This window comes from Halichoerus grypus, chromosome 6, assembly GCF_964656455.1.
Source record: "Halichoerus grypus chromosome 6, mHalGry1.hap1.1, whole genome shotgun sequence".
Taxonomy (NCBI): Eukaryota; Metazoa; Chordata; class Mammalia; order Carnivora; family Phocidae; genus Halichoerus; species Halichoerus grypus.
In genome coordinates this window covers 169,049,491-169,076,255 of record NC_135717.1, presented here as the reverse complement: position 1 = coordinate 169,076,255, position 26,765 = coordinate 169,049,491, and the positions used below count along the sequence as shown (strand labels likewise).

The window sequence follows — 26,765 nt, the reverse complement described above, 5'->3', positions numbered from 1 at the left end:
GTGGTCAGAGGGGCAGTCAGGCAACAAGCTGCTGGCCAAGAACTGCACTCCACCGCAGGCCTCCAACCAGCATGTCTGTTCTTCTCGTGCCCGGGGCCGCGTGTCTTCATGCTTCTTCCCGGAGTGTGTGTTGAGTTGTGTGTTGTAAACAGCCTTGCTGGGGTGGGGATAGTGTTTTGCCTGGCTCTGTAATTTCCTAGGAGGGGATTGATTTGTCTAGATGGTCAATGGGTGCTGATGTGGGCTGTTTGAGTCATCTCAAGGAGAGTCTGTCTTGTCTCCCTTCTCTGAGAATGCGCTATTGACTCACTAACGATTCTTTAAAGGAAACTCTCAGCAGTCGGTATCTTACAGACCGGCTGGGCCTGAGGCACTGGGAAAAGGTCAAGAACCTTGAACTGAGATGGATGCAGTGGGATGATCCTGGCCGGTTGAAGGCAGAGCTGGATAGGGGTAGAGTGCTCAGCCCCGTAACTCAGGAGGGTGCTGACGTCTGTCGTGGCACAGGAAAGGATGCTCGGCCGTGGCTTGCAAGACGGCCTGGCTTGGGAGGGCAGTTCCGGACAAGGGGGCTGATGAACCTTGGCCCCTGTGGCTTCTCTTGAGAGTTTTGCCTTTAGGGACCGGTGTTTGATCCGCGCAGCCTGCGGATAGGTGGGCTCCGTGGGCGCGGACGGAGTGCGGGCCTTGTGCCTGCCCTGCCTCTCCAAGCCTCACCCCGAGTTAAGGCCTATGTCTGTCTGTTCATTCCTTCTGTGTTGATTGCGTGAAAGTGCCAGGCCCTCTGGTAGTCGGGGGTAGGCCTCAGTCCCTACCGGCAAGGAGTTTATAGTCTGGAAAGAACACTAGGTAACGCACCGTGGATTGTGAGCTCAGTGTGAGCTCAGCCTTATTAGCAAAGGAGTCCCACGTCCCCCCTTTCCTCAAGGAAGGAGCTGCTGTTATCCCTGGCTTATAGGTGAGGAAACCATGGCCCAGTGCACTTAAGACGCCTGCCTGAGGTCACACAGCTCCAAGGTGGTAGAGCCACCATCCGTACACCCTGGCATCTGGATCCAGGGTCTGTGGCTTCCCTGCTTCATGATGCTGCCCCCTGTACGGGAAGGATCGGCCGGATCAACAGCGGGATCGTGGTGCGTGGAGTGAGCCTGGCAGTGGACAGAGGATTGGCAAGGGAGAGGTGGCATCTCAGCAGGGCCTGCCCCTGGGAGTTAGCAGAGGCACCAGAACATGCTAGCAGGGAGTGTGAGAGCTCATGGCATGTCCTGGGAACTCTAGGAGTGGTTTTAGATCACATACACATGCAAGTATATACATACACACATTATATATGTGCATATAACACACACACGTGTATATACGTACACACGTTATGTAGATACACGTACCGGCACACACCCACACACGTGCATGTATACATTTACTCCGGCTGCATAAATAATCACCCCAAGCAGACTAGTGTAAAACACCATTTCTTTTGTTCACGGATAGTGCAGTCCAGGAATTTGGACCGGGCACAGTGCGGATAGTCCGTCCCTCTGCCCTGCTATCTGGGCCTCCGCTGGGGGACCCTCGGCTGGGGGTGGGGTCTGAAGTCTGGTTCGCTCGTGCGTCTGGCACTTGTTGCTGGCATCAGCGGGGGCCTCAGTTCCTCCCGCACGAGCCACTCTGGGGAGTCTCTCCACGTGGGCTGGCTTGGGCTTCCCTGACGCATGGGGGCTGCGTCCAAGGGCAGGCATCTCAAGAGAAAGAACCAGAGGAAAGAGGCCTTCTCTAAGCTCAGTGTCAGATGTCTTGGAGCAGCACTTGTTTTTTTTTTTAAAGATTTTATTCATTTATTTGACAGAGACAGCGAGAGAGGGAACACAAGCAGGGGGAGTGGGAGAGGGAGAAGCAGGCTTCCCACAGAGCAGGGAGCCCGATGCAGGACTCGATCCCGGAACTCCAGGATCATGACCTGAGCCGAAGGCAGACACCCAATGACTGAGCCACCCAGGCGCCCCGTTGGAGTAGCACTTATGCTGTGGTCACGCCGGTCCCCCCGATGCAAAGGGAGGGAGGAAGACCCGATGTCCCCGCAGACAGGAGCCAGTGTCCCAGGGTGTGGCCGTCTTTGGAAAGTACCACTGGCCAGTGTAGCTGGACCCGGCTTGGAATGGGCACGTCCATTCTACTTGGCCTCGTGTGGTTTTAGACAAAGGTTATCAGCAGGCTGACATCAGATTTGGCTTGATGCTGCCCCCCCCGCCCCGATGCCCCAAAGTTCTTGTCACTGAAGAGTGCTTTGGAGCTCAGCGGAGATTGCCGCAGCCCCCCCATTTCCTGAGCTGCTTCCGTGCCAGGCAGGCAGCATCCACGGTCGTCAGCCCCATCAAGGGACGGTGGCCCCTGAGGAAGACCAGCAGATAAATGGCACCAGCCACTCTTCTGAGTACTTTGCACACTCAACCCCCCTGGCAAGGTAGGTACCTCTGTTGTCCCCATATAACAGATAGGGAGACTGAGGCACAGAGAGGCTCCCAGCTAATCGGGGGCAAACCCTCTACTATATGTCTGTAGGGGGATGGTCGCAGCACAGTGTGATAGGTGCTGTGGGCCGTGTTGGTACAGGGTGCTACCTGGGGCCCCCCACCCTAGCTGGAGGTGTGAGCCCGTAATAGGTGAGGTATACAGCACCCCAAAAATATTCCTTTCCAAATCGCTGAAGGCCAGCATTCGCCCATAGCTCTGTCGGTAGGATTGTGTGCGCTCCAGTTCAAGGTAGTCCCCCGTTCATCGTGTGCCTGGTACGTGCCGAGTGCTGTGGCTGTGCTCTGGGGAAGAGGTGGGCCCCCTTCCAGGGGCCACAGTCCCGAGAGAGCAGTCAGGGATCGTGCGAGCCACGCTCCAGGGTAGGAAGCACCGCACAGCGTCTGCAGGTCAGCGATCCCCTGGGTGAGAACGTGCCAGCCTCCATGTAGGGGCCAGAGACTTCTCAGGGGGTCTCACGGGATTCACGGGCACCAGCGACACGGAGGGAAGGGCGCCCCAGGCCGTGGGATCAGCAAAGGGAAAAGCACGGAGGGGGCATCATAACCTGCTGGGAAAGAGGGGCATCTAGTTGCCGGGAAGGCCATGTGAGGGGTGGGCAGGGGCCAAGTCACTCTGGAAAAATCTTGAATGCCAGGCTCAGGGCTGTACCGGGAGCCTTGAAGGCCTCTGTGCTTCAGGGGGACAGCAGGGTCAGATGAGAAGGAGCTCTCTGTCTGCAGGGGCTCTGGTTCCTCCCTTGCCCTACCTGTCCGCTGACCCCATTTGGACCCTCACTCCTTTGCTGGACGCTCTTGAGTTCCCATGCTCTCAGCCTGCCCTTCCTCCCGCACCCTCTGCCGCACTCCTCCTGCTCTCCACTCTCCCCATCCTTGCTCCCCCATGTCCCTGTGCTCCCAGCGCCCTGCAGGCCGCAGCCTTCATCTTGCTGACCCCGCAAAAATCCTTTGCCCGGGAGACCGCTCACAGCGGATTGCTGTATTTATAACATACTTCGGTGCTGGCCATCGCTGTGGCAGAGTTGTGTGTCTGTGCTGATACGGAGCCGCATCCAGAGGGGGCTGGCCCGGCTTCCCCACACATTTGTGCGCTATTTTGTGCACCTTCGTACCTGCCCCCGGAGCCTCCAGTGGTGTGCGCACCGACCTGCCACTCTAAGTGGTTGAATGGACAAAGGTTCTCCTGTCTCATTCCTGCCGAAGATTTCTACTGAGATCCCTCTAGAGAATGTTTTACTGTTTTGTTGTAAAAGTCCGATCCGTAACACGCACACACACACGCACACACACACACACAGAGAGAAGAGTGCCTGAAACGAATAAGCAGTTACAAAGCCGGTAGCCGCTGAGCCCCAGAATGTGCCCCCCCAGCCCCCAGCGAGCCCGGCCCCAGCCCCAGCCCCCATGCGATCCGGAACTTTGTGCTTCCCACCTCCTTGTGTTGCTTTACGGTGTGAGCAGCCGCCTATGTACGCGTGTGCTACACAATATGACTTCGCTTTGCCTGATTTTGGTGACAAGTGGAATATTCGCTGTGCGGGTCCTTGCGTCCTGAGGCCCCATGACTGTGGTGCTTTCACTCCCATTGCTGTTTAGAATTCCACCATCTGTTTACCCATCCTGTTGATTTGAGTGGTTTTCTCTGGACATTTTCCACAGCCCTGGTCATCTATAATTTCCTGAGCCTGTGCTATGAATACCTCGGGGGAGAAAGTTCCATCATGTCGGAGATCAGAGGGAAGCCCATCGAGTGAGTATGAAGTCTCCCCGGAGCCCCTCCCACACCACCCCGTTTCCTGGGCCTGACTGACGTTCTTCGAGCTGTCCTGGTGTCAGCCAGACACACAGACCGGCTCTGCCCGTAACCAGGCCCTGTCATGCCTCTCCTCACTTCCTGAGGGACGCCATTCATGGGGACCTGGGGACGGCCTCGCCGGTTCTTGCTCCTTTTTCTTCCTATCCCTTCCTGTCTGCCTGTTTCTCCCTCTTGCTCTCTTTCCATTCAGTACTTGGCAAGTTGGTTTGTTGCCCCTCAGGCCGGTGGAGCCCTGCTCCCTCATGCCCTCCCTGCACGAGCAAACTCTCCCCGAGTGCTTGGCCTCCAGGTGAAGGCTGCCTGGGATCTGTGTCCCCTTCCCAGCCCCAGTCCGCTCTACCCAGGCTTGTGTGGATGTGAGGGAAGGTGGCCTCCCCAGCCCCACCTTTCCCGAATCCTGGCTCTCTGCCTACCAACCTCTTCTTCGCTTGTCTCTTCCAGGTCCAGCTGTATGTACGGCACGTGCTGCCTCTGGGGAAAGACTTACTCCATTGGGTTCCTGCGGTTCTGCAAGCAGGTGTGTGTCCCTGCACCTGCCCTGGTCAAGAGGTGCAGGCCAGGGCCCCGGAGCCTGGGTGCTGCCCCTGCTCGTCCAGTGGCAGAGGCGGGCGTAGGGCCCGGAGGACCCCGCTTGTGGCGTTCCCATATCCCGTGAAGTACCCTAAAGCCTGAGCACCACTCCCCACGCTGTTAGGCATGCACGTGCATTAGCAGAGTGTGCTCCAAGGGGCAGCAGCAGGTGTCCTAAACGGGTCTGTGGCAGCCCCGGGCAGGAGGTGCTCCCATACCTTTGCTCACTTCGGCCAGGCAGGTCTTGGGGTGTGTGTGTATGTGTGTGTGTGTGTGTGAGAATCAGGAAGTGCATGGGGATTCTAGAATCTCAGCTTGAAACCCCTCGTCGGCTGCAGCTAGAGGCCAGGAGGGCTTCTGCATGAAAGCTCGCTGCCAAGACGGGCCTGCGGAGTCTCTGGCCTGTTCCCCGTTTCCCAGCCGGCAGTCCACCAGCTTCCAGTTTCCTCGACTGCCTCCCCTGTGGTCTCAAGGAGCCTGGGCGGAGGCGGGTGGGGTTGTGGTGTAGCGCCTGGGCCTGGGTGTCTGATCATTGGAGTTTGATGTTCAGCTTTCCCTCTTGACCGGGTGGCCTTGGCTAAGTTATGTAACCTCTCTGAGCCTGACTTGGTTTCCTCTTCTGTAAAGTAGGCCAAACGATACGTATCTCGAGGGATGGCTTAAGGCCCGGGTGGCGTGATGGATGGGAAGCAGTCAGCACAGACTGGCACGGAGCCCACTCTTGTCTGAGTCTGACGTGCCACGCCCTGCCGGTGGTCGACCTCAGCCCCGTCTCCTCCGCGTGCCAGGACCTCTGGCAGCCCCTCCGGCGTCACCAAGAGTAGTCACAAGGGGAAATGAAAACCACAGCTGATCACCGTGGCCACCAGGGGGCTGGCCTTTCTACTCCCTTCTGTGCGGGGCCGCTGCCTGCAGTGTGGGCACCCGCACAAAGCACCTACCTGGACAGACCAGGTCTACACCCAGGTCTACACCACAGGCCGGCTGCTTCCAGCTCTGCCTTCGCTTGGGCGTTCCTCCATTCACAATCTCCCTCCTGGGCCTGGAGGCAAAGAGTGAAAAGTGTGCTGGGGTCAGGGTGGGTGGGGCCTTGCAGAGCCTTTGTTTACCAGCCTTTCAGCCGCCCTGGGCCCGGCTGTGACTCGCTGCCTTCTTTGATGAGTGTATTATGTACAAAGTTTTGATCCCATGATCACTAGCTTGCGTAGCCTGGTTATAAATGATTCCCAGGCCCCGTGGGTTCGGATGTCCTGCTGCTCTTCTGGAAGGGGCAAGGAGAGGTAGTAAGAGGACAGAGGATAAAAGCAGCCTTTGCACCCCTTTTCCTCGGGAGAGAGCCCTCCTGAGTGAGAAAGCCTGGGCCAGGGCCCCCCCAGGATCCGAATCTCCTGGAGAGCTGGTTCACAGTACGCATTCTCTGGTCAGCCAAGTCCCCCTCCCCAGCCTGATGAAGAAGGGCTGGCGTGGAGCTCTGGGTGCCGGGTCGTGTTTACAGCTCCGGCAGTGGTTCTGATGTCCAGCCCGGCTTGGGAACCACCGCCTGATTTCTGACCCGATCCAGGGCAGTGGTTGGCTGAAGGCTGTGGGGCCTGCTGATGTGGACTCCGCTGCCACTTCAGCCTCTCTGTGCCTCGGTTTCCTCACCTATAACAGTACTTTGTTGGGGGGCTCTTGTGCGCCCCACTGACCGGGACGGCAGCAGCCTGTTGACAGGCTCTTAACGCCCACGGGGCACAGATTGCGATTCCTCCCTTCTCCCCAGATACTGGTCCCGCTCCCTCAAGGTGGGTGGTGGGCCCGGGGAGTTTGGGGGGGTTTGCTGGGGGCAGCATCGCACCTCTACCTCCATCACACATGCTTCCACGCAGCTCAGGCCCCCCGGGACTCCGCACAAACTGCACTCAGGTCCCCAGTGGGGCAGAAACTTTGGGTTCAACAGGTTACTTTCTCTGCCCCGGGGTCCTTGCCCGACTTGAAGCCACACTGGCTCAGCCTTTTAAAGCTGCTCCCCCCTCCACAGAAGGGGCCTTGTGGCTTAGATGTATTGATCTCAAGAGCATGGTGTTTCTGCTGGTTTTATGGGCACCCTGGGTGGTCCTTGACTTTGCTGGAGCCTCTGGAGGGCACTGTGAGAACCTGGTTCAGGAATTCTTCCAGTGGCTGAGCGGGCCAGGGGAGGCCCTTATTGAACACATAGAGAGGGGAGAGCTTCCAGAAGACACTGCTGTGTTCTTCAGCCCTGTGATGTGGGGTCCCCTCCAGCCCCAGTGAGACCCGGGGGTGGACAAGGAGGACGGGAGGAGGCTTTGAGCAGGGCCCTGGCCCCCTTCCTGCTGCCATCCATCACCAGCGTCTGCCTCCTTGCCCGCGTCTGCTCCTGGCCGCTTGATCTTGGTGGGAGCTCCTCCCTCTGCTTGTCCCTGTTGTGTCTCTGGCATGTTCCTGCTGACCCCTCCAGCGGCCAGCCTGCCTGCCTGCCTGCCTCCCTCCTTCCGTCTGCGCGCATGACTGCATTGCGCGGCTGTCCTCTAACAGATTCTGTCTCTCCCTGCCGACGGCGGTCCCCTCGGGGCAGGACATCGGGCCCCCTCTCCCCAGCCCCTCAGCATCCAGCACAGGCCCAGCGGGCCAGAGGAGGTGCTTGTCACACAGTTTCTTTGCTCGTCCTCGACTCTTGACCTTCTCCCCCACCAGGCCACCCTGCAGTTCTGCGTGGTGAAGCCACTCATGGCTGTCAGCACTGTGGTCCTCCAGGCCTTCGGCAAGTACCGGGATGGTGACTTTGAGTAAGCAGAGGGTCCCCCCGACAGGCGTGAGGGGAGGAGTGTCAGCGCGGGAGTGGGTGGCCCTGCCCAGAGGCTGATGCCCCCGCCTTAGGGAAGGGGGTGGCTGCAGACCGGTTCCATGCCCCTGACCTTACTCCGAGGGGAGGCCGAGCACGGCCCGGCCCTCCTCACGCCTCCTTGCACCCCTTAGTTGCAAGGCCCAAGCCTGGCGGTGACCACCATCCCACTTGGCCCCACCTACAGACTGGTGCCCCAGGGGTGGGCCCAGAAGGGATAGTGACCACCCCCAGGGCAGGGAGCAAGAAGGTCAGAGCCCTGAGAGGCCTGTCTTGAGTCCCCGGGCAGAAGGCTTCTCCCGTGTAGATTTCCTTTTGTTTTGGGAGTTAGTGAAAGTGACCGTGTATCCAGGCCCCGAGCTTGCAGACACTCGGCGCATACCGCCTGCACCCCGCGTGACAGCCCTGCCGGGGCAGGTGAGCAAACGGGGGCTCAGGGGGGACATGACTTGGCTCAAGAGAAAAGAGCAGAGCCATGCTCTACGTTATTCTCACACCTGTTGCCGGACCATCGGGCTGAGCTCCCCACCCCTGGTCCTAGTGGCTTCCACGTCTGTGTCCCCACCAGGAGCCTGGGCACCAGAGCAGAGGCGGCAGGGCTGACTTTCACCGCGGGCGCACACCCTCGGACACCTCCCCTCCACCCCCTGCTTCTTGGCCACTTGGATCCCTTTCTCAGTGGCTCGTGGAGCACTGCTTGGGGAGCATTGCTGAGAGCCATGGGGGTTGGCAGACTGGCAGGGCAGAGACGGGAGGGAGGCCTCTTGTCCCTCAGAAGGCTCTGTCCAAGCCAGAGAACACTCCCCGTTCCCACAGTGTCACCAGCGGCTACCTCTACGTGACCATCATCTACAACATCTCCGTCAGCCTGGCCCTCTACGCCCTCTTCCTTTTCTACTTTGCCACCCGGGACCTGCTTAGCCCCTACAGCCCCGTCCTCAAGTTCTTCATGGTCAAGTCCGTCATTTTTCTCTCCTTCTGGCAAGGTGAGCCTCTTCCCAGGCCCTGTGAGGCCCATGCTGTCCCTGGGCCATCCCAGCCTAGAGCCCAGACCTCTGTCCACCGGGAGCCTCCTGGGCGTGAAGTCTAGGCCCTCAGGGACCTTTCACAAGAGCCATGGGGGACCTTCTGTGGGGCTGCTTCATGGACGGGGGACCCAGGGGACCCCCAGTGTTGGCGTCCAGCAAGGAGCTAGCAGAGTGAGGTTTCCCAGAGGCCTCAGCTTGGTGTTGGCATCCCAACCCTACCGGAGCAGTCATGGACCCCACTGCCATCCTTGCTGGTGGGGGTGGCATTTGGGGGGCTGCTGCATGAGGAAGGGGCAACAGGATAGGGGTCCAGTCTAGGGCCACATGCCCACGCCTCCTCTTCCAGGCATGCTCCTGGCCATCCTGGAGAAGTGTGGGGCCATCCCCAAGATCCACTCGGCCCGCGTGTCCGTGGGCGAGGGCACTGTGGCCGCCGGCTACCAGGACTTCATCATCTGTGTGGAGATGTTCTTCGCAGCTCTGGCCCTGCGGCACGCCTTCACCTACAAGGTCTACGCTGACAAGCGGCTGGATGCGCAAGGTACGAGCCAGCAGCCTGGAGACCCCCCCACCCCCACCCCAGCGGGAGAAGCCCTCCCTGGCCCTGCCCCAGGGCCCTCCTGCCACCCAGTGTCCGACAGGTGGTGACAGCACAGGTGTCTCCTGCCTGCTGGTGGGAAAGGGCCCACGCAAGTCGAGGCTCTCCTGCCCTGTGCCCCCAACACAAGGTTGCGGGGGGTGAGGTAGGGGAGGTCCCAGCAGCTGAGCCTACCTGACTCTTGCAGCAGGCCTGGAGTCTGGAGAGCCCCGCGGGAAGGTCAGGACAGAGACCCCAGAGTAAACAGGTTTCCTGGGGCTCCTCACACCAGACTCGGCTTTCCATTCTATCCTGTAATTCCCTCGGCTCTAAAGTTCTCCATCTTTTTATATCTGGGATTCCTTCTAAGAAACAGACTCAGATGGGCATCGTTTTTAACAGCTTGCTTTTTACAGCTGCTCATTTTCCTCTTTGTTGGAAGAGGTTGGCAACCCCAGTTGTACATTAGGACGCCCCGGAGAGTCCAAGTCCCACGTCTGGGGGCCCCCCTCCCCGAGATTCGACAATGAGTGGTCTGGGCTTGGACGGCGGCGGCGGGGGGTTTCCCGGCTCCCCCGGGCCTCTGGCTGCTACTGGGCAGAGGGGATGGTGGGGGGTGGCGGCAGAGGAGGCCAGGAATGCCTGAAGTGACTTCTCCGGTGAGGAGGTGGGAGGGTCTGGGGAGGGGACGCTCCTACTCTAACACGCCACCCCCCAGGAGTCAGGCTGCTGCCGCTGCCTTCCATGTGGCCACAGACGAGAACCCCACTTCCCCGGCCTAGCGCCTAGGCCCACCATAGGCCCTGGGGAGTGGGGTGCTGCAGCAGGGCCCCTCGGCTCCTTCCCCTTCTTACTCAGGCGCTCTCTCCCTGGCCTGAAAGAGACCTGCCGGCCCCTTCTGGACGGGCCGGCACTCCAGGCCGCTAGGCCGCCTGGCTCTTGTGCGCCCAGCTGTGTTCTCCCAGCACACTTGGCGGAGGGCTGTCAGCACCCCTTCTTCTGTTTGTGATCGCACACCTACCCAGTGCTGGCCGCCTCGCTGCTGTCCCACCCGTTTCCCGCTGGGTCCCCAGATCTGGCAAGCACCCACTCAGTGTTGAGGGCGATGTCCCTTGGACCTGCTCCCGACAGAGCCTGTGCCCTTAGGAAAGTCACCCTTGTGCCTGGAGCCTAGGGCCATAGCAGAGAACCGTTTCTGGACCCTCGAGGTTTAAAATGTCGCACGTGGGGGCTCTGCAGAGGCCCAGCGGACACCTGGGCTTTATCTTCCCACCCACTGGTCCTGGACCACCAGCCCAGCAAAGAACAGCGTGGCCAGAAACCCAGCTATAGCAAAGACCCCAGCCCAGCCCTACCAGGGAAAGGCAGGACCCCACCTCTGTGCTGGACGCACTAATCCCTCAGCCTTGCAATCGGGCTTGGGTCCCCAGCTGCCCTTCCTGGGGGATCTGTACGGGGAACCACACCCCCTTGCCCCCCAGCCTTGATTTCCTTGTCTGTGAAGTGTCGTGACGTTCATAAAGCACATGGCACAGGCTTAGCAATTCCAGCCAAGCCTAAAGAGAAGTGGGGGTGCTGGGGTCCCGACTTAGATGTGGAGGTGGGGCCTCGACCACCGTCCTGGGTATCTGCTGGTGGTTCTCCCGTCCCCCCCGGACGAGAGTGTGAGAGGAGTCATCCCTGGGTGGACGTGCCCCCCCGCCCCGGGTGCCAGGCCCCGAGGGGCCGCAGGGGCTGCTGGGTGGGGGCGGGAAGGGCGTCTGGTGCGGTGTGCAGGCCTCAGTGGTGGGCAGATGGTGTCACTCAGCTGTCTCTTGTCTTCTCTATTTCTCTGGCTTCTCTGCCCCTCCCCTGTCCCCCTCCGCCCTGCTTCTGCCCCGGGTTTGGCTGCGGGCAGTGCCCACATACGGCCCTTACGGTAGGTTCTGCTCTCGGTCTGCACGTCTGTCCTGCACGTCAGTCGTGGTCACCGTCACCGGCATGCCTCTCTCCCTAGCCCCTTTCCTGTGTTCCTGTCTCACAGGCACCCCCAGGCAGCAGAGCTCAGAGCCCCTGTCTGCCAAGGGCTGCCCCCGTAGAGTTTGCCTGCTTCCGTCCTGGTCTCTCAGTGTTCTGGAATATGCCCTGCTGGGTCCTGGGGGCACAGTGCGTGTTAATGGGAAATCCATGGTGGAGAACACGAAGGTGGAAAGGACATGCCAGATTTGAATTTGAAGATCTGGGCTTATCCCTTACCTCTCGGTTTTGGGGGCCGAGCCCACTTCTCCCCGCTGAACCTGTGGCGGGGAGAGTTCCTTAGAGGGGAAGTTAGGAGGAAGTGCATCAGGGCTGGCGGCTTCCGCCGCCTCAGAGGGGAGCTGGTGAGGATTTATGGGTCAGCCCCACTGTGGGTGCCGGCAGACACCCTGTCCTGACAGAGCTGGTCTGCGGGCTCTGGTGCGCTCTGCTCCCAGGAGTGAAGGGGGACCCCGGGGAGGGGGCGGGGCTCGCTCTCCGGGGCCCCTCCCCCGACCCTCCCGGCCTCCGTTCTCCACCCTGGGTCCCTTCCCACCAGCCAGACTTGCCAGCCCCCCGAGGCTGCTCACCTGCACTCTCCGCCCCAGCCAGAGGAGCCATCTCTTTGCCTGTGCCTCCTTGTGCCCGGGACCCCATTCTCTGTCGGGTGACAGAGCCTCGGGGTGGGGGTCGGTCCCAGGACAAGGGGCTCCCTGCCACCCCAGCCGCTCACCCCCCGCCTCTGGGCTCCCACCCTGCAGGCCGCTGCGCCCCCATGAAGAGCATCTCCAGCAGCCTCAAGGAGACCATGAACCCACACGACATCGTGCAGGACGCCATCCACAACTTCTCGCCCGCCTACCAGCAGTACACGCAGCAGTCCACCCTGGAGCCCGGGCCCGCGTGGCGCGGCGGCGCCCACAGCCTCTCGCGCTCCCACAGCCTCAGTGGCGCCCGCGACAATGAGAAGACTCTGCTGCTTAGCTCTGATGACGAGTTCTAGGTGCGGCTGCTGGTGGGGAGGACTGGCACCTTGGCCCAGGGCAGGGTGTGCCCCCCTCCAGCCCCGCGCGCGGGCCGGGAGGCAGCCTGGCACAGCTTTGGCGTTGCCCGTTAATTTATTGGACCAGAAACACTCACCTGTCGCTTCCGGAGGAACAGCCAGAAGCTGTGGGCCCAGGGGACCGCCCAGGCTCACAACGAGCCTTCAGGAATATTTATACGAGGCCACCCCTGCTTCCAGGCGAGGGACAGAGGACGCTGCGCGCGACTGCTGTGCCCCTGTGGCTTGTCCTGCGGCGGCATGGTGGGACCAGCTGTGGTCATGGTGGACCAGCGGCCGCGGCCCTCTCAGCCCCCACGCGGCTCACCCCCTCCCCCATGAGACTTAAGCCCTGCCCCCAACACCGTGCAATACTCTGACCTGGGCTCTTTCCTGCCTGCTCCCGCCCTCGTGCCCCCTGTCCACGCTAGATTAGCCTCACCCTGGCCCAGAGGGGCAGGAGGGAACCCAGATGCTCCCCGCCGCCCCTCCTGACCCAGGCCTGCCTGGCATGCTGCAAGGACCAGAGTGGCACCAAGAGCCACGTGTCCCACGTCGGAAGGGCACTCAGGTGCATCTGGGCCCCTCTTCTGTTGACGAGGCCTCTCCAAGCAGCCTGGGTGTCCTCTCCGTGGCTGCCCTGCCTGCCTGCCTCATGCCCCTTCCTCCTGGCCTGCTGAGGGCAGCCAGCGGCCCACGCTGCCCTGTCACTTGGGGTCTGTCTTCTGGAGAGCATTTTGGGCAGAGCCCCTGCTTCCAGGCTGCTGAAAGGGTTGGCGGCTCCCAGCCCCTCCTTCCCAGGCTGAGCAATGAGAACCTCCACAGGGTCCTGGTCTCTCCCTAGGGCTTCTCCTTCCCGTTTCAGGGGAAGGGTCTGAGTCTCCACATGTCAGACCAGCTTCTGGAGGAACAGTCCTATGGGAGAGAGGATGGAAGGAGGGGGCGTGCAGCAAGGAGCTGGGAAGTGGGAGGAGTGACCCCAGACTCCTCTCCCTGGCGCCGTATCCACACAGGGCCTGGTGTCCTGCCTCGCCTGGCCCCTCGGCCCATCTCTTCTGTGCCTTAGTCACATATGAAAGCTGCCCCTTCCTAGGCCCTCAGTCTGTCTGGCCGCAGACACTCCCTGGGGGCCCCTATCAAGCTCCTGGCACTCAGAGGATCCTGCTGCGCTGGGCCAAGCACCCTTGGACAGGCCTTAGGGGTGGCCAGGATCGCCAGTCCCCTCCCCTCGCTCACCTCCACGCCCATATACCCGGAGGCTCCGAGGGCCAGAGCCCCCAGGCAGGCCGGCTTACACCGGCCACTGTCTTAGGAGGAGCTCCTATAGGCGGAGCGTTCTGTCATTTGGAACCCAGATGGCACTTGGGTTTGGGCTGTAACAGCCTGGAGAAGGTGGTACGGTGAGGAGGGCGCCGGCCTGTGGCACCGGAACTTCACCGTGGAGTCTCTTCCTTTTCGTTCATTCCTGGAATGAAGTGTGCCAAGGGCCCGGTGGGGGATTCCACCCCAGTCGTCTTCCCAGGCTGCCTTTGGCCCTGTGACCAAGCCAGCCCCCCCGGGGTCACAGAGGCCTGTCCGGTGGGCCTGGCCAGCTGGTACCAAGCTGCCCAGGAAGGCGGTAGGTGGGAGCAGGCCGTCTGAGATCCTCGGTCCCCACTCCCCCCTTTGCTTTCACAAATCTGTGTGATTCTCCTTCCAGGCCAAAGTGTGCTGCCGACTCCCTGCCCCCTGTTCTTGGCCCACCCTGGCACTTGCTGGCTAGCATGGTTCGTGGGGGGGACACGGGGGTGGGGGGGACTCCAGCGGAGTCGAGGGCCGGGAACGCGTGCCCGCCCACTCCACCCTTCCTTCCTAGGATGCATAACCTTTTTTTTTTTTTTTTTAAATTCCTCCTCCCCCCCTCGATAGAGTAGATCTTTGTACATAAAAAATACTTGAAAACCGAACTGGATGATGTATGAGAGGACAGAGTCCCCTAGTTTTGTATCTTGTGTATGACTGCCATGAATTCCACCAGAAAGCCGCTCTATTTTGGTCTCTGTGACATTTTAAATGCGTGACAGAAGTGAGCAAATAAAGTGAGAAATATATATATATGAGATAATATAGATTGTATTGAAATCTCTTCTGCCTGTGGGTGCGGTTTTTTCCTTCCTCTTCCCCGCCGCCCGAGTGTGTGTTTGGGGCTGGGTTTGGCGGTTGTGGGCAGGGGTCTCCTAAGAAACTGGCTTCCTTCCAGGGCACGATGTGTAGGTGATGGGGGAATGCACAGTGCCGGAGACGGACACTGAGGTCCAGGCTCCCCCCCGGACGAATGGTCTCGGGGGGACCCAGGGGCAGCTTTGGTCACAAGGGGCCCCCCCTCCCCACCCTCCCGTGCTGGTGTGTGCAGTGGGTTGATGCTCCGTTGCCCCTTCTGTCAGCCAGCCAGAGGGGGCCCCGCCGGAACGCGGGCAGCCCCATTCCTACAGGTGTCTCCCAGGGGCTTGAAGAGATTTCCAGGGCTATCTTCCTGCCTCCCTGAGCCCCCCCCCCGCCCCCCCCCCCGCCTCTGGAGCCGGGCTGCCAGGCCAGGTGCCTGGCCACACAGGGCACCTTCCGGCCACCCCGCCTTTGGGGAGGAGGGGCTGGCCTGCTGACAGGAGTGCTCAGGAATGCGGCGTGGGCGGGGAACTTCCCAGCCAGCCACGAAACTCCACTTGTCCCGCCCGTGGCTTCCTGCTGCCCTTTCGCACAGGCCTGAGCTCAGCATCCCAGGATGGGGTCAGGATGGCGGGCCTCAACCTGAGAGGGGGCGAAAGGCCAGTGGGCGCAGCCAACCCGTGTGGTTTGGCCCTTCCCCAACTTTCGAAGCCCACAGCTGCCACAGACGTGGCCTTTTCCCTCAGCCCAGCCCCGCCACCTCTCTGGACAGAAACCCCCCTCACTGCAGTTTGTGCGTGTGTGCGCGCTGTTGTGAACGTCTGCGCTGCACGTTAAAGCTTGCAGCCCCTCGGGCTCCCGGTGCTTGTCACACCTAGGTCCTCGTGGTACAGCGAGGCTGCAAGAAGCTAAAGAAATAAATCATCAGATGCCACACAGCTAGAAAAAGGCACACCTGGATTCAAACCCCGATTTCCCTGACCCCCAGACCACTGTACCCTCCACTCCTTTTCAGGCTGTCCCCGAAGGGCTGGCAGATTGGGCTGAGATTACAGCGAGTCAGAGCCTAAGATGAGACACAGGGTCGCCTTTTAGGCCTGCAGGCTGGGACTGAAGAAGCCACTTCTCTCTCGGCCTCCCTGTGCCTTCCGGAACATGGGGAAAATATTTTCTACTTGGCTGTGTAAAGTCAGGCCTCGGTGGGAAAGTGCTGGAAAGATTACTCTTAAATCCGGGAATTTTCCTCTGGGCGGGACTGTTTATTCACTGAAGGGATGCCAGGGATTTAACCCTACATTTCATTGTCCTCCTGGCTTTGTCTTCCCCTGGGAGGCTCCAGGGAACCAGACCGAAGAACAGAGGTTTTAGCACCAACCCCCCTCCAAACCACCCCCCCAAAGCAAGAGCTAGTCCTCCCCTCCAGCAGAGGGGCCTGCCTGGGGTTGAAAACAGAACTCCAGCTTCAGTCCTTCATTCAGAACCCATCCCACCCATCCCACCCCCCCAAAAAAACCCATAGCCCAGGGACTTACACTTCGTCACTGTGGAAAAAGAGAACTTGACTTTATTCAGAAAGTCTACAAAATACAGAAGGCGGATAACTCGCTTACTGTAAGTCAGAAAATAAATAAATTCTGGGGGCCGGGCAAGTTTTTTTTTTTAAACATTTTTTTGGTTGTTGCCATCCGGCTTTCCCTAAATATAAGATAAAATGTGATTTATTTGCAGATATAAAATACAAAGTCCAGCACAGGGCCACACACCACTTTTCCCAGGGAGTGGGTGCTAGGTTTCTGGCTGGGGAGAATAACTTAGATTCGTGCAATAAATAAACAGCTGTATACAGGGCGGGAGGGTTGGGGCTGGGCTCCCCAGGAGAATGGCAGTCAATGGCAGTGGCCAGCCCCCAAGCCACAGTGGTCCTTCTCGGGACCTCCACTCCTGGCTGCAAGACCTCAGGATCTGTCTTCTCATCTTCCCACCTGCCACAGTCGATGGTCGCCTCCTTGGTCCCCTTTCTCTTTGACTGGCCAGCTCCTTCCATCTCTTCCATCCGTATCACCTTCTCAGGCCCTCTACTTCTCTTCCCCTAACTCACAGAGGCGGCTCCCAGGCCAGGGAGGCCCTTCCATCATCCTTTCCAGTCCGCGGCCACAATGCCCCTGACAACCCCGGCTGGTACACTGGCTGGAATCTCAGGGCAGCAGTGAAGAGACCTGGCTTTTTCCAGCTCAGCCAGACGCACAGATGGCCTTGAGCACCGGCCTGTCTGCTGGAGGCCTGTTGCCCTGTTAACTGGCCTTCACTGGGTGATGTCTGATGATTCTCCCAGCTTTGGAAGGTCAGGCACCCCCAGGCCCAGAGCAGAGGTGGGAGCATCAGCTTCCCAGGCCCAGGAGACACATATAGGAGCCAGACCTAGTCCTGAGTCCTGGGAGGGTGCGGAGGGGCTAGGGTATGATCTGAGCAAATGCTTTACAAAATGAGGGGTAGCCCTCTTCTCCGGGACAGCCCTTCTCTAATCCGCTCTGTATCCCATCCTCCCAGTCTAAGAAGGCTGGACTTTCAGCCAAGAGAGACCCCAGACTCCCAACACCACCCTACCATTCTCACCAAAGTTGTCCCACCCGGGGGCCACCTATTAGGACCCAGTTATAGGGACCACAACGAGGAAGACAGCAGGCTCGGGAGCGATCATGTGTTCGCCACGGGGGGGGCTGGTGGCTGCAGAGAAATGGCACCTGGGGACAGAGACCACGCTTAGGCACTTTGGGAAGGAAGCGGGGGTCGGAGGGGCGTGGCTTGGCAGGGGGTGGGGCGGGGCGGGCACTAGGAGCAGGCGGCGGGGGCGGGGCCGGGGGCGGGGCCGGAGGCCGGGCCCGCCCCGGTCCCGGACCCCGGGGCCGACTTGACGATGGTGATGACGCTGGCGGGCGCCACGAGCGCGGCGGGCCCACGAGCGGCCACGGAGCGCGCGAAGCCCTGCAGCGCCTCGCACTTGCCGCGCAGCGCGTCGAGCTCCAGGCGCATGGCTGCGTTCTCGCGCGCCAGCTTGTCCACCTCGCGCTCCAGCTCCGACTTCTGCTTCTGCAGCTCCTCCTTCTGGCACACGCGCTTCACGCGGCAGCTGGCGGCGTAGCCGCGGTTCTTGAGCGTGCGGCGTCGCTGCTTGAGCCGCGTCACCTCCTCGGCGGAGAGCCCGCGCAGGTGCCGGTTCAGCTCGCGCACCGACAGCCCCATCAGCGCCTCGTCCGACAGGTGCGGTGTGTTCTCGCTCAGCTCACGCTTGATCTGGGGGCAGCATGTTGGGCACATGGGGAAACTGAGGCCCAGGTTCGCGCCCTGCTTGTGGGCCCCGGCCCAGGGCCTGGCGCGCAGCAGGTGCTGGAGACGGCTCCCCCCACCCACCCCCCAATGCTCCCCCTTCACCACCATAGGCCCAGACTTAGAGGCTGGACTTGCTCCAAGGCCCCAAACGGGAGGGCAAGGAATCCAGAAAGGGGAAACTGGGCCAAACCGGGATCTGAACACAAAAGGAACCACCACGCGGGGGCTTGGCCCAAATTCTAACCCAGTGCCCCAGCCTGGACTCAGCCAGAGAAACCTGGTCCAGAAAGCACCTTTTAAGTCCTCTCTAGCCCAGTAAGCGTGGTTCCGATGGGGAAGCCGGCCCAGAGAGGGAAGTGACCTGTCCCAGGAGGCACACAGCCTACCACCAGAGCCCAGGCCTCTTGGTTTCCAGCCCAGGGCCCTTCCCGGGGCCTCATGAACACCTGAAGCCTGCTGAGCCACCCTTGAGGATTCCAGGAACTGAAGTTGGGAAGTTGGGATGGGACAGTGAGCCTAGGCAGGGAGGGAGGGGGAGGACAGGGACAACAGGGGCTGCCTCCTCACCTTCAGGGCTTTGCTGGATAAGGGATCCACAGACATGTTTGCAGAAGGTGCCCTCTGGGCTGAGACCTAGGAGAGAGAGGAGACCAAGATCACTTTTTTTTTCTACTTTGAATAAAACCCAAACTCACTACCTTGGCATTCAAGGCCTCTGCTGTTCTGGAAGTCCTGTCATACCACCTTTCTCTGTCCCAATGGTCCAGCCACACTGGCCCCCTTGAATGGTTCATTCCAGCCTCAGGGCCTTTGCACTTGCTGCTCTCTTTACTGCTGTCTTCCTTTTACCTCCTCACAGTGACTCTTCATTGAGAGCTTTGCCAAAAAATGTCACCTCTTCGAAGTGGTCTAACCATCCCTGCTAAACACCTCCTGTGTCATGACATCACCCCATTTGCTGACCCTCAGAGTCACCTCTTCTGCAATTATTTTGTTTGGTTACTTGGTTATCTCTGTCCCACCTCTCCTCCACCAAAATGCAAACTCAGGAGGACTCGGTCTTGCCTGTGCTACCATGGCATCAGTGTGCCTCAATCAGTGCCTGGCACATAGCAGGTGCTCAATAAATAAGCATGGACCCCCCCCCCCCCAGCCAGCCATTCTCCCACATGGGGTCCAGATATGCCTCTTTGATTTTTTTTTAACTTTTCACTAAAGTATAACCTATATACAGCAAAGTACACAAACCATATTTGGAGCACCTGGCTGGCTCAGCTGGTAGAGTATGCGACTCCTGATCTAAGGGTCATGAGCGAGCCCCATGCTGGGCATAAAGCTTACTTAAAAAAAAAAAAAAAAAAAAAAAATATATATATATATATATATATGCTAGTCAATGACTTTTCAGAGTCCAACCTGCAGCCCATCAAGATAACACGTAACCAGTCCCTTCCCCTCTCCCCTAGCCCACGCCCTCCTCATCCGAATCTGTCTTGGGAAAGCTTTCCCCGCCTGGCAGCTACCCAACACTAATTCAGCACCGTCCTGGGCAGACAGGGCAGCCATCCCCTAAACCGATGAGGGGTCCAGTGGCCCTCAGTGTCTCCCCCGCAGGCCTGAAAGTTCCATGTCCCTTCAACAAATATTTTTTGAGCATCTACTGTATGCCAGACATCGGCATTGGGGAGACATGGAGGGTACCTTCTGGAGGCCCGTGGCCATTGCTCAGGGCCGAGAAGGGGACTGCCTCCCAAAGCCCCCTTGAAAGCAGCAGTCCTCTCTGTCCCCAGCAGATTGTTAGCCTGCGTTTCCTCATCTGATAATCCGCATGGGGAGGCGTGGTGGTGAGGAGCGAAGGGGACAGGCGGGAAGATGCCCTGTGGTCTGAGATGCAGTAGCCTATCGATCTCATTTGCAGTACCCAGGATGCTAGAGAGCAGCAGGGGCAAACGGGGTCCAAACCCTGGTTTCTCGAGCTTTCTGTGGGGCCCACCTCACAGCCTCAGCTCGGCCTCTGACACATTCCCACAGGTCCGGGTGTCCCTGGGACACGCTGTGGAGAAATGCAAAGTGCATGGACTTTGGTGCCAGACACCCGTGGGGCCTTTTGATGGTGGTTCCCCCCACTAGCTCTGATTCTGGCCGATCAGGTAACCACTCTGTGCCTCAGTTTCCCCAGGGGTGACCCAGAGTGTGTTAGGTAACTCATGTTACTTCCCTCTCAGGACCCTCCCACAGTTCCCACCTCACTGGGAGTAAAAGCCAAAGTCATCACAATGGCCCACAAGCCGCTGCATGTGGCCCTGATAGGCCTCTGACTTCAGCTCCTGCTTGGCTCCCCTTCCCCAATCTGCTCCAGCCACACCCTCCTCCTTGTTGTTCCTCACATACCCCACGCATGCTCCTCCCCAGGGCCTTTGCACTGGCTGTTCCCTGGGCCTGGCTTTCTCTTCTCCTAGATGGCCACCAGGCTTGTTTCTCACCTTCGGGTCTCTTCAAATCTCCTGTTCTCACTCCATTTAGAATTCCCAGCCCCTGGTTCACACACACACACACACACACACACACACACTCTCTCTCTCTCTCTCTCTCTCTCTCCACCTCCCTTCCCTACCTCACGTTTCTCCATGGTACTTTCCACTGTATATATTCTCATTCATCTATTGTACATATTTGCTCAGTGTCTGCCTCCCCATTAGAGGCCCAGCTCCACGGCAGCCAAGATTCTGCCTTGTCCTCTGCCGCATCTCCAGTGCCCAGAGCCCGGCACACAGCACATGCTCAAGTAATGGTGGTTGAATTCTCAGGGTGACTTGGGCCGAGACGCAGAAAGCCCCAGGCTTCTCTGGAGACCCCCAGCAACTCTGGGCCCATACAGCCGGGGGCTCTGACACCCCAGAGGGAAGGAGTGGGACAGGAAGGGGAAGGTGGCCTTTGAAGAGATCCCCTCATAAAGGCAGCCACCAAGGCCCTCGGGCTGGGAAGGTCTTCAGAGCCATCCAAGCTTCTTGTAGTGTCTCTGGGGCCCAGAAAGTCCGAAGTCAGGACCCTGGGCTTTCACAGACGCCACTAGAGACCCTCATACACCACCCCCATCAATCCTGCCCTTCAATGCAGTCCTCTTAAAGGGCCGCTTCCCCTCTCCCCACACACACACACCTAGGGAGGGCCTAGAATGCTCTCCTGCTGGCTTCCACTCATCCTCTACACAGCAACCGGAGGATCTTTCCAGCATGTGACTCTGACCATGTCACCACCCAGAGGAAAACCTTCCGTGGCTCCTTACTATCCCTGGGACAGAGTCCAGGCCCACCTGCGTGGCATCCCAGGCTTGCCAGCCCTGCCCACCTCCGTTTGGCACCTCCGCCACACCGAATTTCTTTCACTTCCTCTCTCCCACACTCTGTTGCCTCTGGGCCACTCCACACCCTGTGCCACTTCTCCCCTGACTTTATCTGGAAGATTCCTACTCATCCTTCCTCCTCCAGGAAGCCCTCCCGGATCCACAGAACTTCTCAGGCACCGCCCACCCTAGCACTTCTCCCCGTCTTGTAACGGTCTGTTTCCTTGTCTCCCCACCGGACAGGGAGCTCCGCGGCAGGGAGCAGGCCGAAGCAGTTCTGGGTGCTGAGGCCACCAGCACAGGGCCTGGCCGGGGAGCAGGCACTGGTGAGATGTGGGTGGGTGGTCTCTGACACCATGACCCAGCTTGTCAGTGTCTGAACCGAGCGCCAAGCCCAAGCCTCGCTGAACACTGTCCAGGAGAAAAACCCCCTGCCCTGTCTTCAACTCTTCCTCCTTTCCATCTGCTTCCTTGCTTCCACATGGCAAGGATTATACACAGATGCCAGGAAGATGGGAAGGGAGAAGGGGTTCCACCCTCATGATGCTTGGCCCCCAGCTGGGGTATGGGACGCAAGGAAAGGAGCAATGGATTGAGGCCAGCCTGGGTTTGAGCCCCATCTCTGTCTTCTCCAGGTTGTGTGACCTGGGGCAAGGCCCACCTCTCTGGGTCTCCACTATTGCAACTGTAGGATCAGAAAATACCTGCCAAGAGGTACAAATGTAGAGCCCCGTGAGCACCTGGGGGTTATTAGAATGGCTGAGTCCGTCCAGGAGGGGTCAGGCCGGTAGCAGGCGCTGGGACCTTGCTTGGCCTCCGCATCTCCTGGCTGGCTGGGGTCACACGGGCAAGGCCCCTGGAGGGCATCTGGCCCTGCCTCCTCACTTAGCCCAAAAGGGAGGGGCATCTCTTGCCTGAAGTCACACAGCAGGTAAATGGTCCTGACCCCCCAGTTCAAGGCCCTTTATTCAGTGCCAGCCCCCACATCTCTTGCCCACCCCACCCCTGTTTTTTCTCTTCTTCCCTTTGAGGCCAGCAGAGGCGAACTCCAAGGTCTGCAGGTTCCCAGCGTTCTTTTGGAGGCACGGAGAATGAGCTTACTCTCAGGGACTGACGGCGGGCCTGGCCCCGTCAGCAGCCACCAGCCCTCCTGCTCTCCCCTCTCTGGCCCCTAGTCCACTCCAGAGACATCCTGTAGACGGCCCACCCACTGGCCTGGGCTCCTCTCTGGCTGCTGAACCATTCTGCTTCCTCTGTGAGGACAGAGGGAAAAAATGTGTTTTCCTGGGCCTTGGCAGCCAGCGCTGGTAGAGCCTCCTCCCTGCTGGAAGGGGAGCAAAGCTGGGAGAACCCAGCACCGCAGGGAAGCAGGGGCCTTGCAGTCTAGCTCTGGTTCCACCACCCACTCGCACCGCGCGGCCTCAGATCGGTCACTCCCCTCTCTGGGCCTCAGTTTCCCATCATGCCCAACCCTCCACCGAGCCTAGAGTGCCTCCCAGCACTGCTTATTTTGGAGTTGTGAGTGTCAGATTCTGGTCCAGAATGGAGCTCCAAGACCACCAACAGAGCGGAGGCCCTGGAGGAAGGGAAAGGCAATCAGGGAAGGCTTCTTGGAGGCAGGGGGATGAGAACACAAACTCTGAGACCGTCAGCCTTGACCATCCCTCTGCTCCACCCTCATAGCCAGGGACCACTTCCCCTTTCAGCGGAACTATGACCACAGCTGCCTCCTCACTGGCCTCTGGTCTTACTTGCCTCCACTGCTGGCCCTGCCATCCGTCCTCCCGGCAGAGCTGTCAGAGGGAGCACTGCTGAGGGCTGACACAAACCTACAAACCTGCCCAGGCTCAGCCCACTTCAAAACCCTGCCAGGCCAGCCTCCCCTCCAGCCTGCCAGTGGGGCCCCCAGGTCTCCATTGGATTCTCTCTCTGCTCTCTCCCAGGATCCTCATGCTCACAACAAGTGAAGGAAAGGACAGTAAGCTCTACCATCCCTGTACATTTCCCACAGGGAGTGTGTCTGTGTGCGTGCGTGCATGTGTGTGCGTGCGTGTGAGGGAGGATGGCCCGTGGGTCCTGAAGGATCTGCTCACTTTTGAGAGACTGCTTCAAGAACCCCCTCGGGCTTCCTGCTTCTCTGGGGTTCCCAGACCTTTTTTCTCCAAATGTTGTGGAGTTCTTCCAGGACATGGACCTAATGCTCATTCATTCGTTTCATCAGCAAACCCCCAAGAAGCACTTACTCTGTGCCAGACTTGTTGCTGGGTCCCAAAGGCCCAAAGATGAATCACAGCCCCTGCCCTTAAGGGCTTCATAGATGACCATCCCTCCATCTGACAGCCCAGCTCACTGGTCACCTCCTCAGAGAAGCCTCCCTTGATTGCCCTGGCTAAGTCGGAGTCCTGTTATATACTTTCAAATCACAGCACCTTCTGCCTCATACTACCCATCTCAGCTGTGGTTTTGCATTTAATTTGGTAGCTCTTTCTTCAACTTTGTCTCCCCTTCCTCAACCATAAGGTCCCAGAGGGCAGGCTCTGGATCTGGTTTGTTCACCATCTCATTCCCAGCATCTGGCCCATGACAGGCTCCATGGCAACGCAGGGTAAAAATGTCAGGACTGAGGGAGGCACAGGAACCCATGTTGGGTCCCAGGCCCTAGGGAAGGCCCAGAGGTGATTCAGTGGGAGGTCAAAACTCTCAGTGCTAGCTTTCCATCTGTGAGCCACCCAGCCACTTCCCCTTGTCCCCTGACCCCCCGCCCTACTGGGGGATGTTTCCTGCCCAGCTTTGAAGGATGGGCCTGCCTGGTTCCTGTGCTCCTGGCTGCCACCTCCCTTACTAAAACCCTATACTCCTGGACATCCCTGGCTCCAGCCTGGGGCTGTGGGCTCTTCTTTTCTCTCACAGGTCCCCTGGAAAATAGGCAGTGTGTGGGGCTGCCATACGTCCCCATTCTACACCCATCCTGCCACCCCGCATATTGCCTAGTTCCTGCTGCAGACGGAGACACTCAAATTCCCACCTGTGGGAGCAGAGCTCACCAGGGCTCAAAGATCACGGTTAAAAGATCATCTGGTTTCTCACCCCAGCAAGTTCAATTACCACCCCACCCCCACCATTCTAAGCTCTGTGGGTGGGAGCGGCGCAGAATAGGACCAAAGCATCCCTAACCCCCATCTCATCCCACAGGGCTAATGGGCAGAGGAGGCTAGGTCAGGGCCCCTCCCCTCACATATTAACCCTTCATGGACCAAGACCACCTCTGCCACTGCCTGTTGACCATGCCTAGCCCAGGGTGAGGACTCTGGGTCCTAGGGCTGGCCCAGGCCTTCAACTAGCTCCTCAGGTCCAACCATCAATAGGTCCATCTGACTAATCCCACCTGTGAACTGAAACCGGCAGGAGAGCAGAAACCAGCTCCACCCCATCCTGGTCTCACCCTCCCCAGCCCATCAGGTACAACCTCCAGAACCAGGACCAGCCAAGAGTAACCACCAAAGAGAGACGGCCAGGGATTCCTTCCCACCTCCCACCTTTGTGGTGGGTTTTCTGGCCCTTCTTCCTCCTGAGAGGGACGGGATGGGCAACCCTGGGGATGAAGGAGAGTCCCCAGGGTCTGCCTTCCCCAGGCAGCTGGAAAACCCAGGGACAAGGACAGAGGCATCAGCCCACTTTGTTGCCAGACCCATCAGGGTGCTGAGGCCAGGGGTGGCCCTCTCATCTCACCCCCCAGCCCAGCCGGGTGGGGCTTTTGATACTTTGCCCCACCCTGTGGCTGCAGGCGCCGCTGGCTCAGGGCGGGGGACAAACACCGCAGTCACATGGCCGTGTCCCTGGGAAACTCCAGGGACAGCAAGGGCCTGGCTGCGGGCTGGTCGGAAGGGGACAGCCCGAGGGAGAATTCCCGTACCCCCGTGTGACCATGGAACGGGCCACTTCCCTCGATCGAATCCTTATTCCGCGTTTATTCCTGTGGGCACACTCCGAGGTACACAGGGCTGGTACACAGGCCCCAGGGTCTTCACCGCCCTGGCAGCACGCGGGCGGGACAGGACACACACACACACACACACACACACACTCTCTCTCTCACTCTCTCCCCACCCCACCTCACGCACGCACCGGGCAAGATACGTGGGACACTGGCCCGGGAAACACACACGCACTCCCGCCCTCGGACGTAAACAAACCGCGCACGCACGGCCCGCGGGCACCGGTCCAGGGACTGTTCTCACCGAGTCACGTACGTGCACACACCGCCCCCGGCCCCGCCTGGGCGGACGCTGACGCTCGCCGGCCTGCGCTGCCCCTTCCTGCCCCGCTCGGCCGCCTCCCCGCGCGCGCCCCCAGAAGGGGCCCGTCACCACCGCACCCCGCCAAGCCCGCCTGGGCCCCGTCTCGGTCCTCCCGGACCTCCGGCCCCCGCTCCCCCCACACCCCCCGCCCCCCGAACGCCCCCCAGTCCGGGCGAGGGATACACCAGAGCGCCGACGAAGCGGGCCCCGGCGCCCCGCCCCAGGCACGTTCCCGGGCGCGGAGACCCTGCCGCCTGGGGTTTCGCGCGCCCGTCCCCGCCTCGGACCCGCGTCGCTCACCCGCCTCTCGGCCCGCTTCGCCTGGCGCCCCGGGCACGCGCGGCTGCCGCTGCCGTCCGGGCTTGCCGTCCCGGCCCGCGCCCTGGTCCGTCTCCCCTCCGGTCCCGACCGCCGGTCGCTCCGAGCCGGGCTCCCGAGAGCGCCGCGCCGAGTTTTGTTGTGGGGCGGGCGGCGCGGGGGGCGGCGCGGAGTTGTAAGGCGAGCTTCCCGGAATTACTCACTCACAGGATTCCTTTCATTCATAAAAACCCAGTCATGCGGTGACGTCACCGCCCGGCGATCCCTCCGGCCCCGGAGCGGCCTCCGGGCTCTCGGCCCCGCCCCCGGCAGGCCCCGCCCCCGGCAGGCCCCGCCCACACGAGGCCCCAATTCCCTTCCCCTCCCCCCGAGCCCCCTCCTCCACAAGGCCTCTGCGCGGCCGGGATTCTCAACCCCTGTTAGAACATCGGCTGGGTGCGTTCACGTGATACCTCGCGAGAGCCGCGTGGGCGGAGGTGTCATTTGTCTCCTTTTGCAGTCGACAGCCCCGTGCCTCTTCTCCTTTCAACCTACACCCTCTGCCTTAATGATCTCATCCAGTCCCGTGGTTTTAAATGCCAACCATATGCCCATGATCTCCAAAGAGCTTCTCTGAGTTCTAGACTGGCCACTCTGCACCTCTAGCTGGGAGCCAGATGAGGATGGCAAAAATCCAACTCCCGACCACCAACCCTACCTCAGCCCCCGGTACCCCCAGACTTCCCAGCTGCAGTTGTTCAAGCCCATTCCTCTTCCTCCCTTCTTCCCCACTAGTCAGGGGGCTCTGCCTCCAACACTGTCCGGCATCTGACCACTCTTCCCCACCCCCAGTGCTACCACCTGGTCCAGCCACCATCAACTTACCTGGACAATGGCAGCAAGCCTCCTGATAGCCTCCCCACTTTGCCCCCAAAGGCTTTCTTCACACATCAAAGTTCT

General features: G+C 60.0%; 2 protein-coding genes across 5 annotated transcripts in view; one reads left to right on the top strand and one right to left on the bottom strand.

Annotated features, from left to right (window-relative positions):
• Positions 1-14,523, top strand: part of TMEM184B (transmembrane protein 184B) — a 46,958-nt gene extending 32,435 nt beyond the window's left edge. For 2 of the 3 annotated variants that reach the window (XM_036102224.2, XM_078076622.1), the window contains 7 exons: positions 4,188-4,278; positions 4,786-4,861; positions 7,609-7,700; positions 8,573-8,742; positions 9,131-9,325; positions 11,259-11,279; positions 12,118-14,523. In XM_036102224.2, the coding sequence (XP_035958117.2) occupies positions 4,188-4,278; positions 4,786-4,861; positions 7,609-7,700; positions 8,573-8,742; positions 9,131-9,325; positions 11,259-11,279; positions 12,118-12,359 (887 nt within the window). In that variant the 3' untranslated portion in view covers positions 12,360-14,523. The remainder of the gene's footprint in view (positions 1-4,187; positions 4,279-4,785; positions 4,862-7,608; positions 7,701-8,572; positions 8,743-9,130; positions 9,326-11,258; positions 11,280-12,117) is intronic. The other variant, XM_036102227.2, reaches the window with a different exon arrangement.
• A 1,555-nt stretch (positions 14,524-16,078) lies between these two features.
• On the bottom strand, positions 16,079-26,318 carry MAFF (MAF bZIP transcription factor F). 2 transcript variants are annotated; one of them, XM_036102235.2, is made up of 3 exons: positions 26,279-26,318; positions 18,435-18,500; positions 16,079-17,831 (listed from the first exon to the last, which is right to left on the bottom strand). In XM_036102235.2, the coding sequence occupies exons 2-3, from the start codon at positions 18,468-18,470 to the stop codon at positions 17,370-17,372; spliced, it is 498 nt and encodes a 165-aa protein (XP_035958128.2). In that variant the 5' UTR covers positions 18,471-18,500; positions 26,279-26,318; the 3' UTR covers positions 16,079-17,369. The 2 variants fall into 2 exon arrangements, with proteins under 2 accessions (XP_035958128.2, XP_035958122.2); XM_036102229.2 differs by lacking the exon at positions 26,279-26,318 and adding an exon at positions 25,809-25,997.
• Between the last annotated feature and the right edge of the window lie 447 nt (positions 26,319-26,765).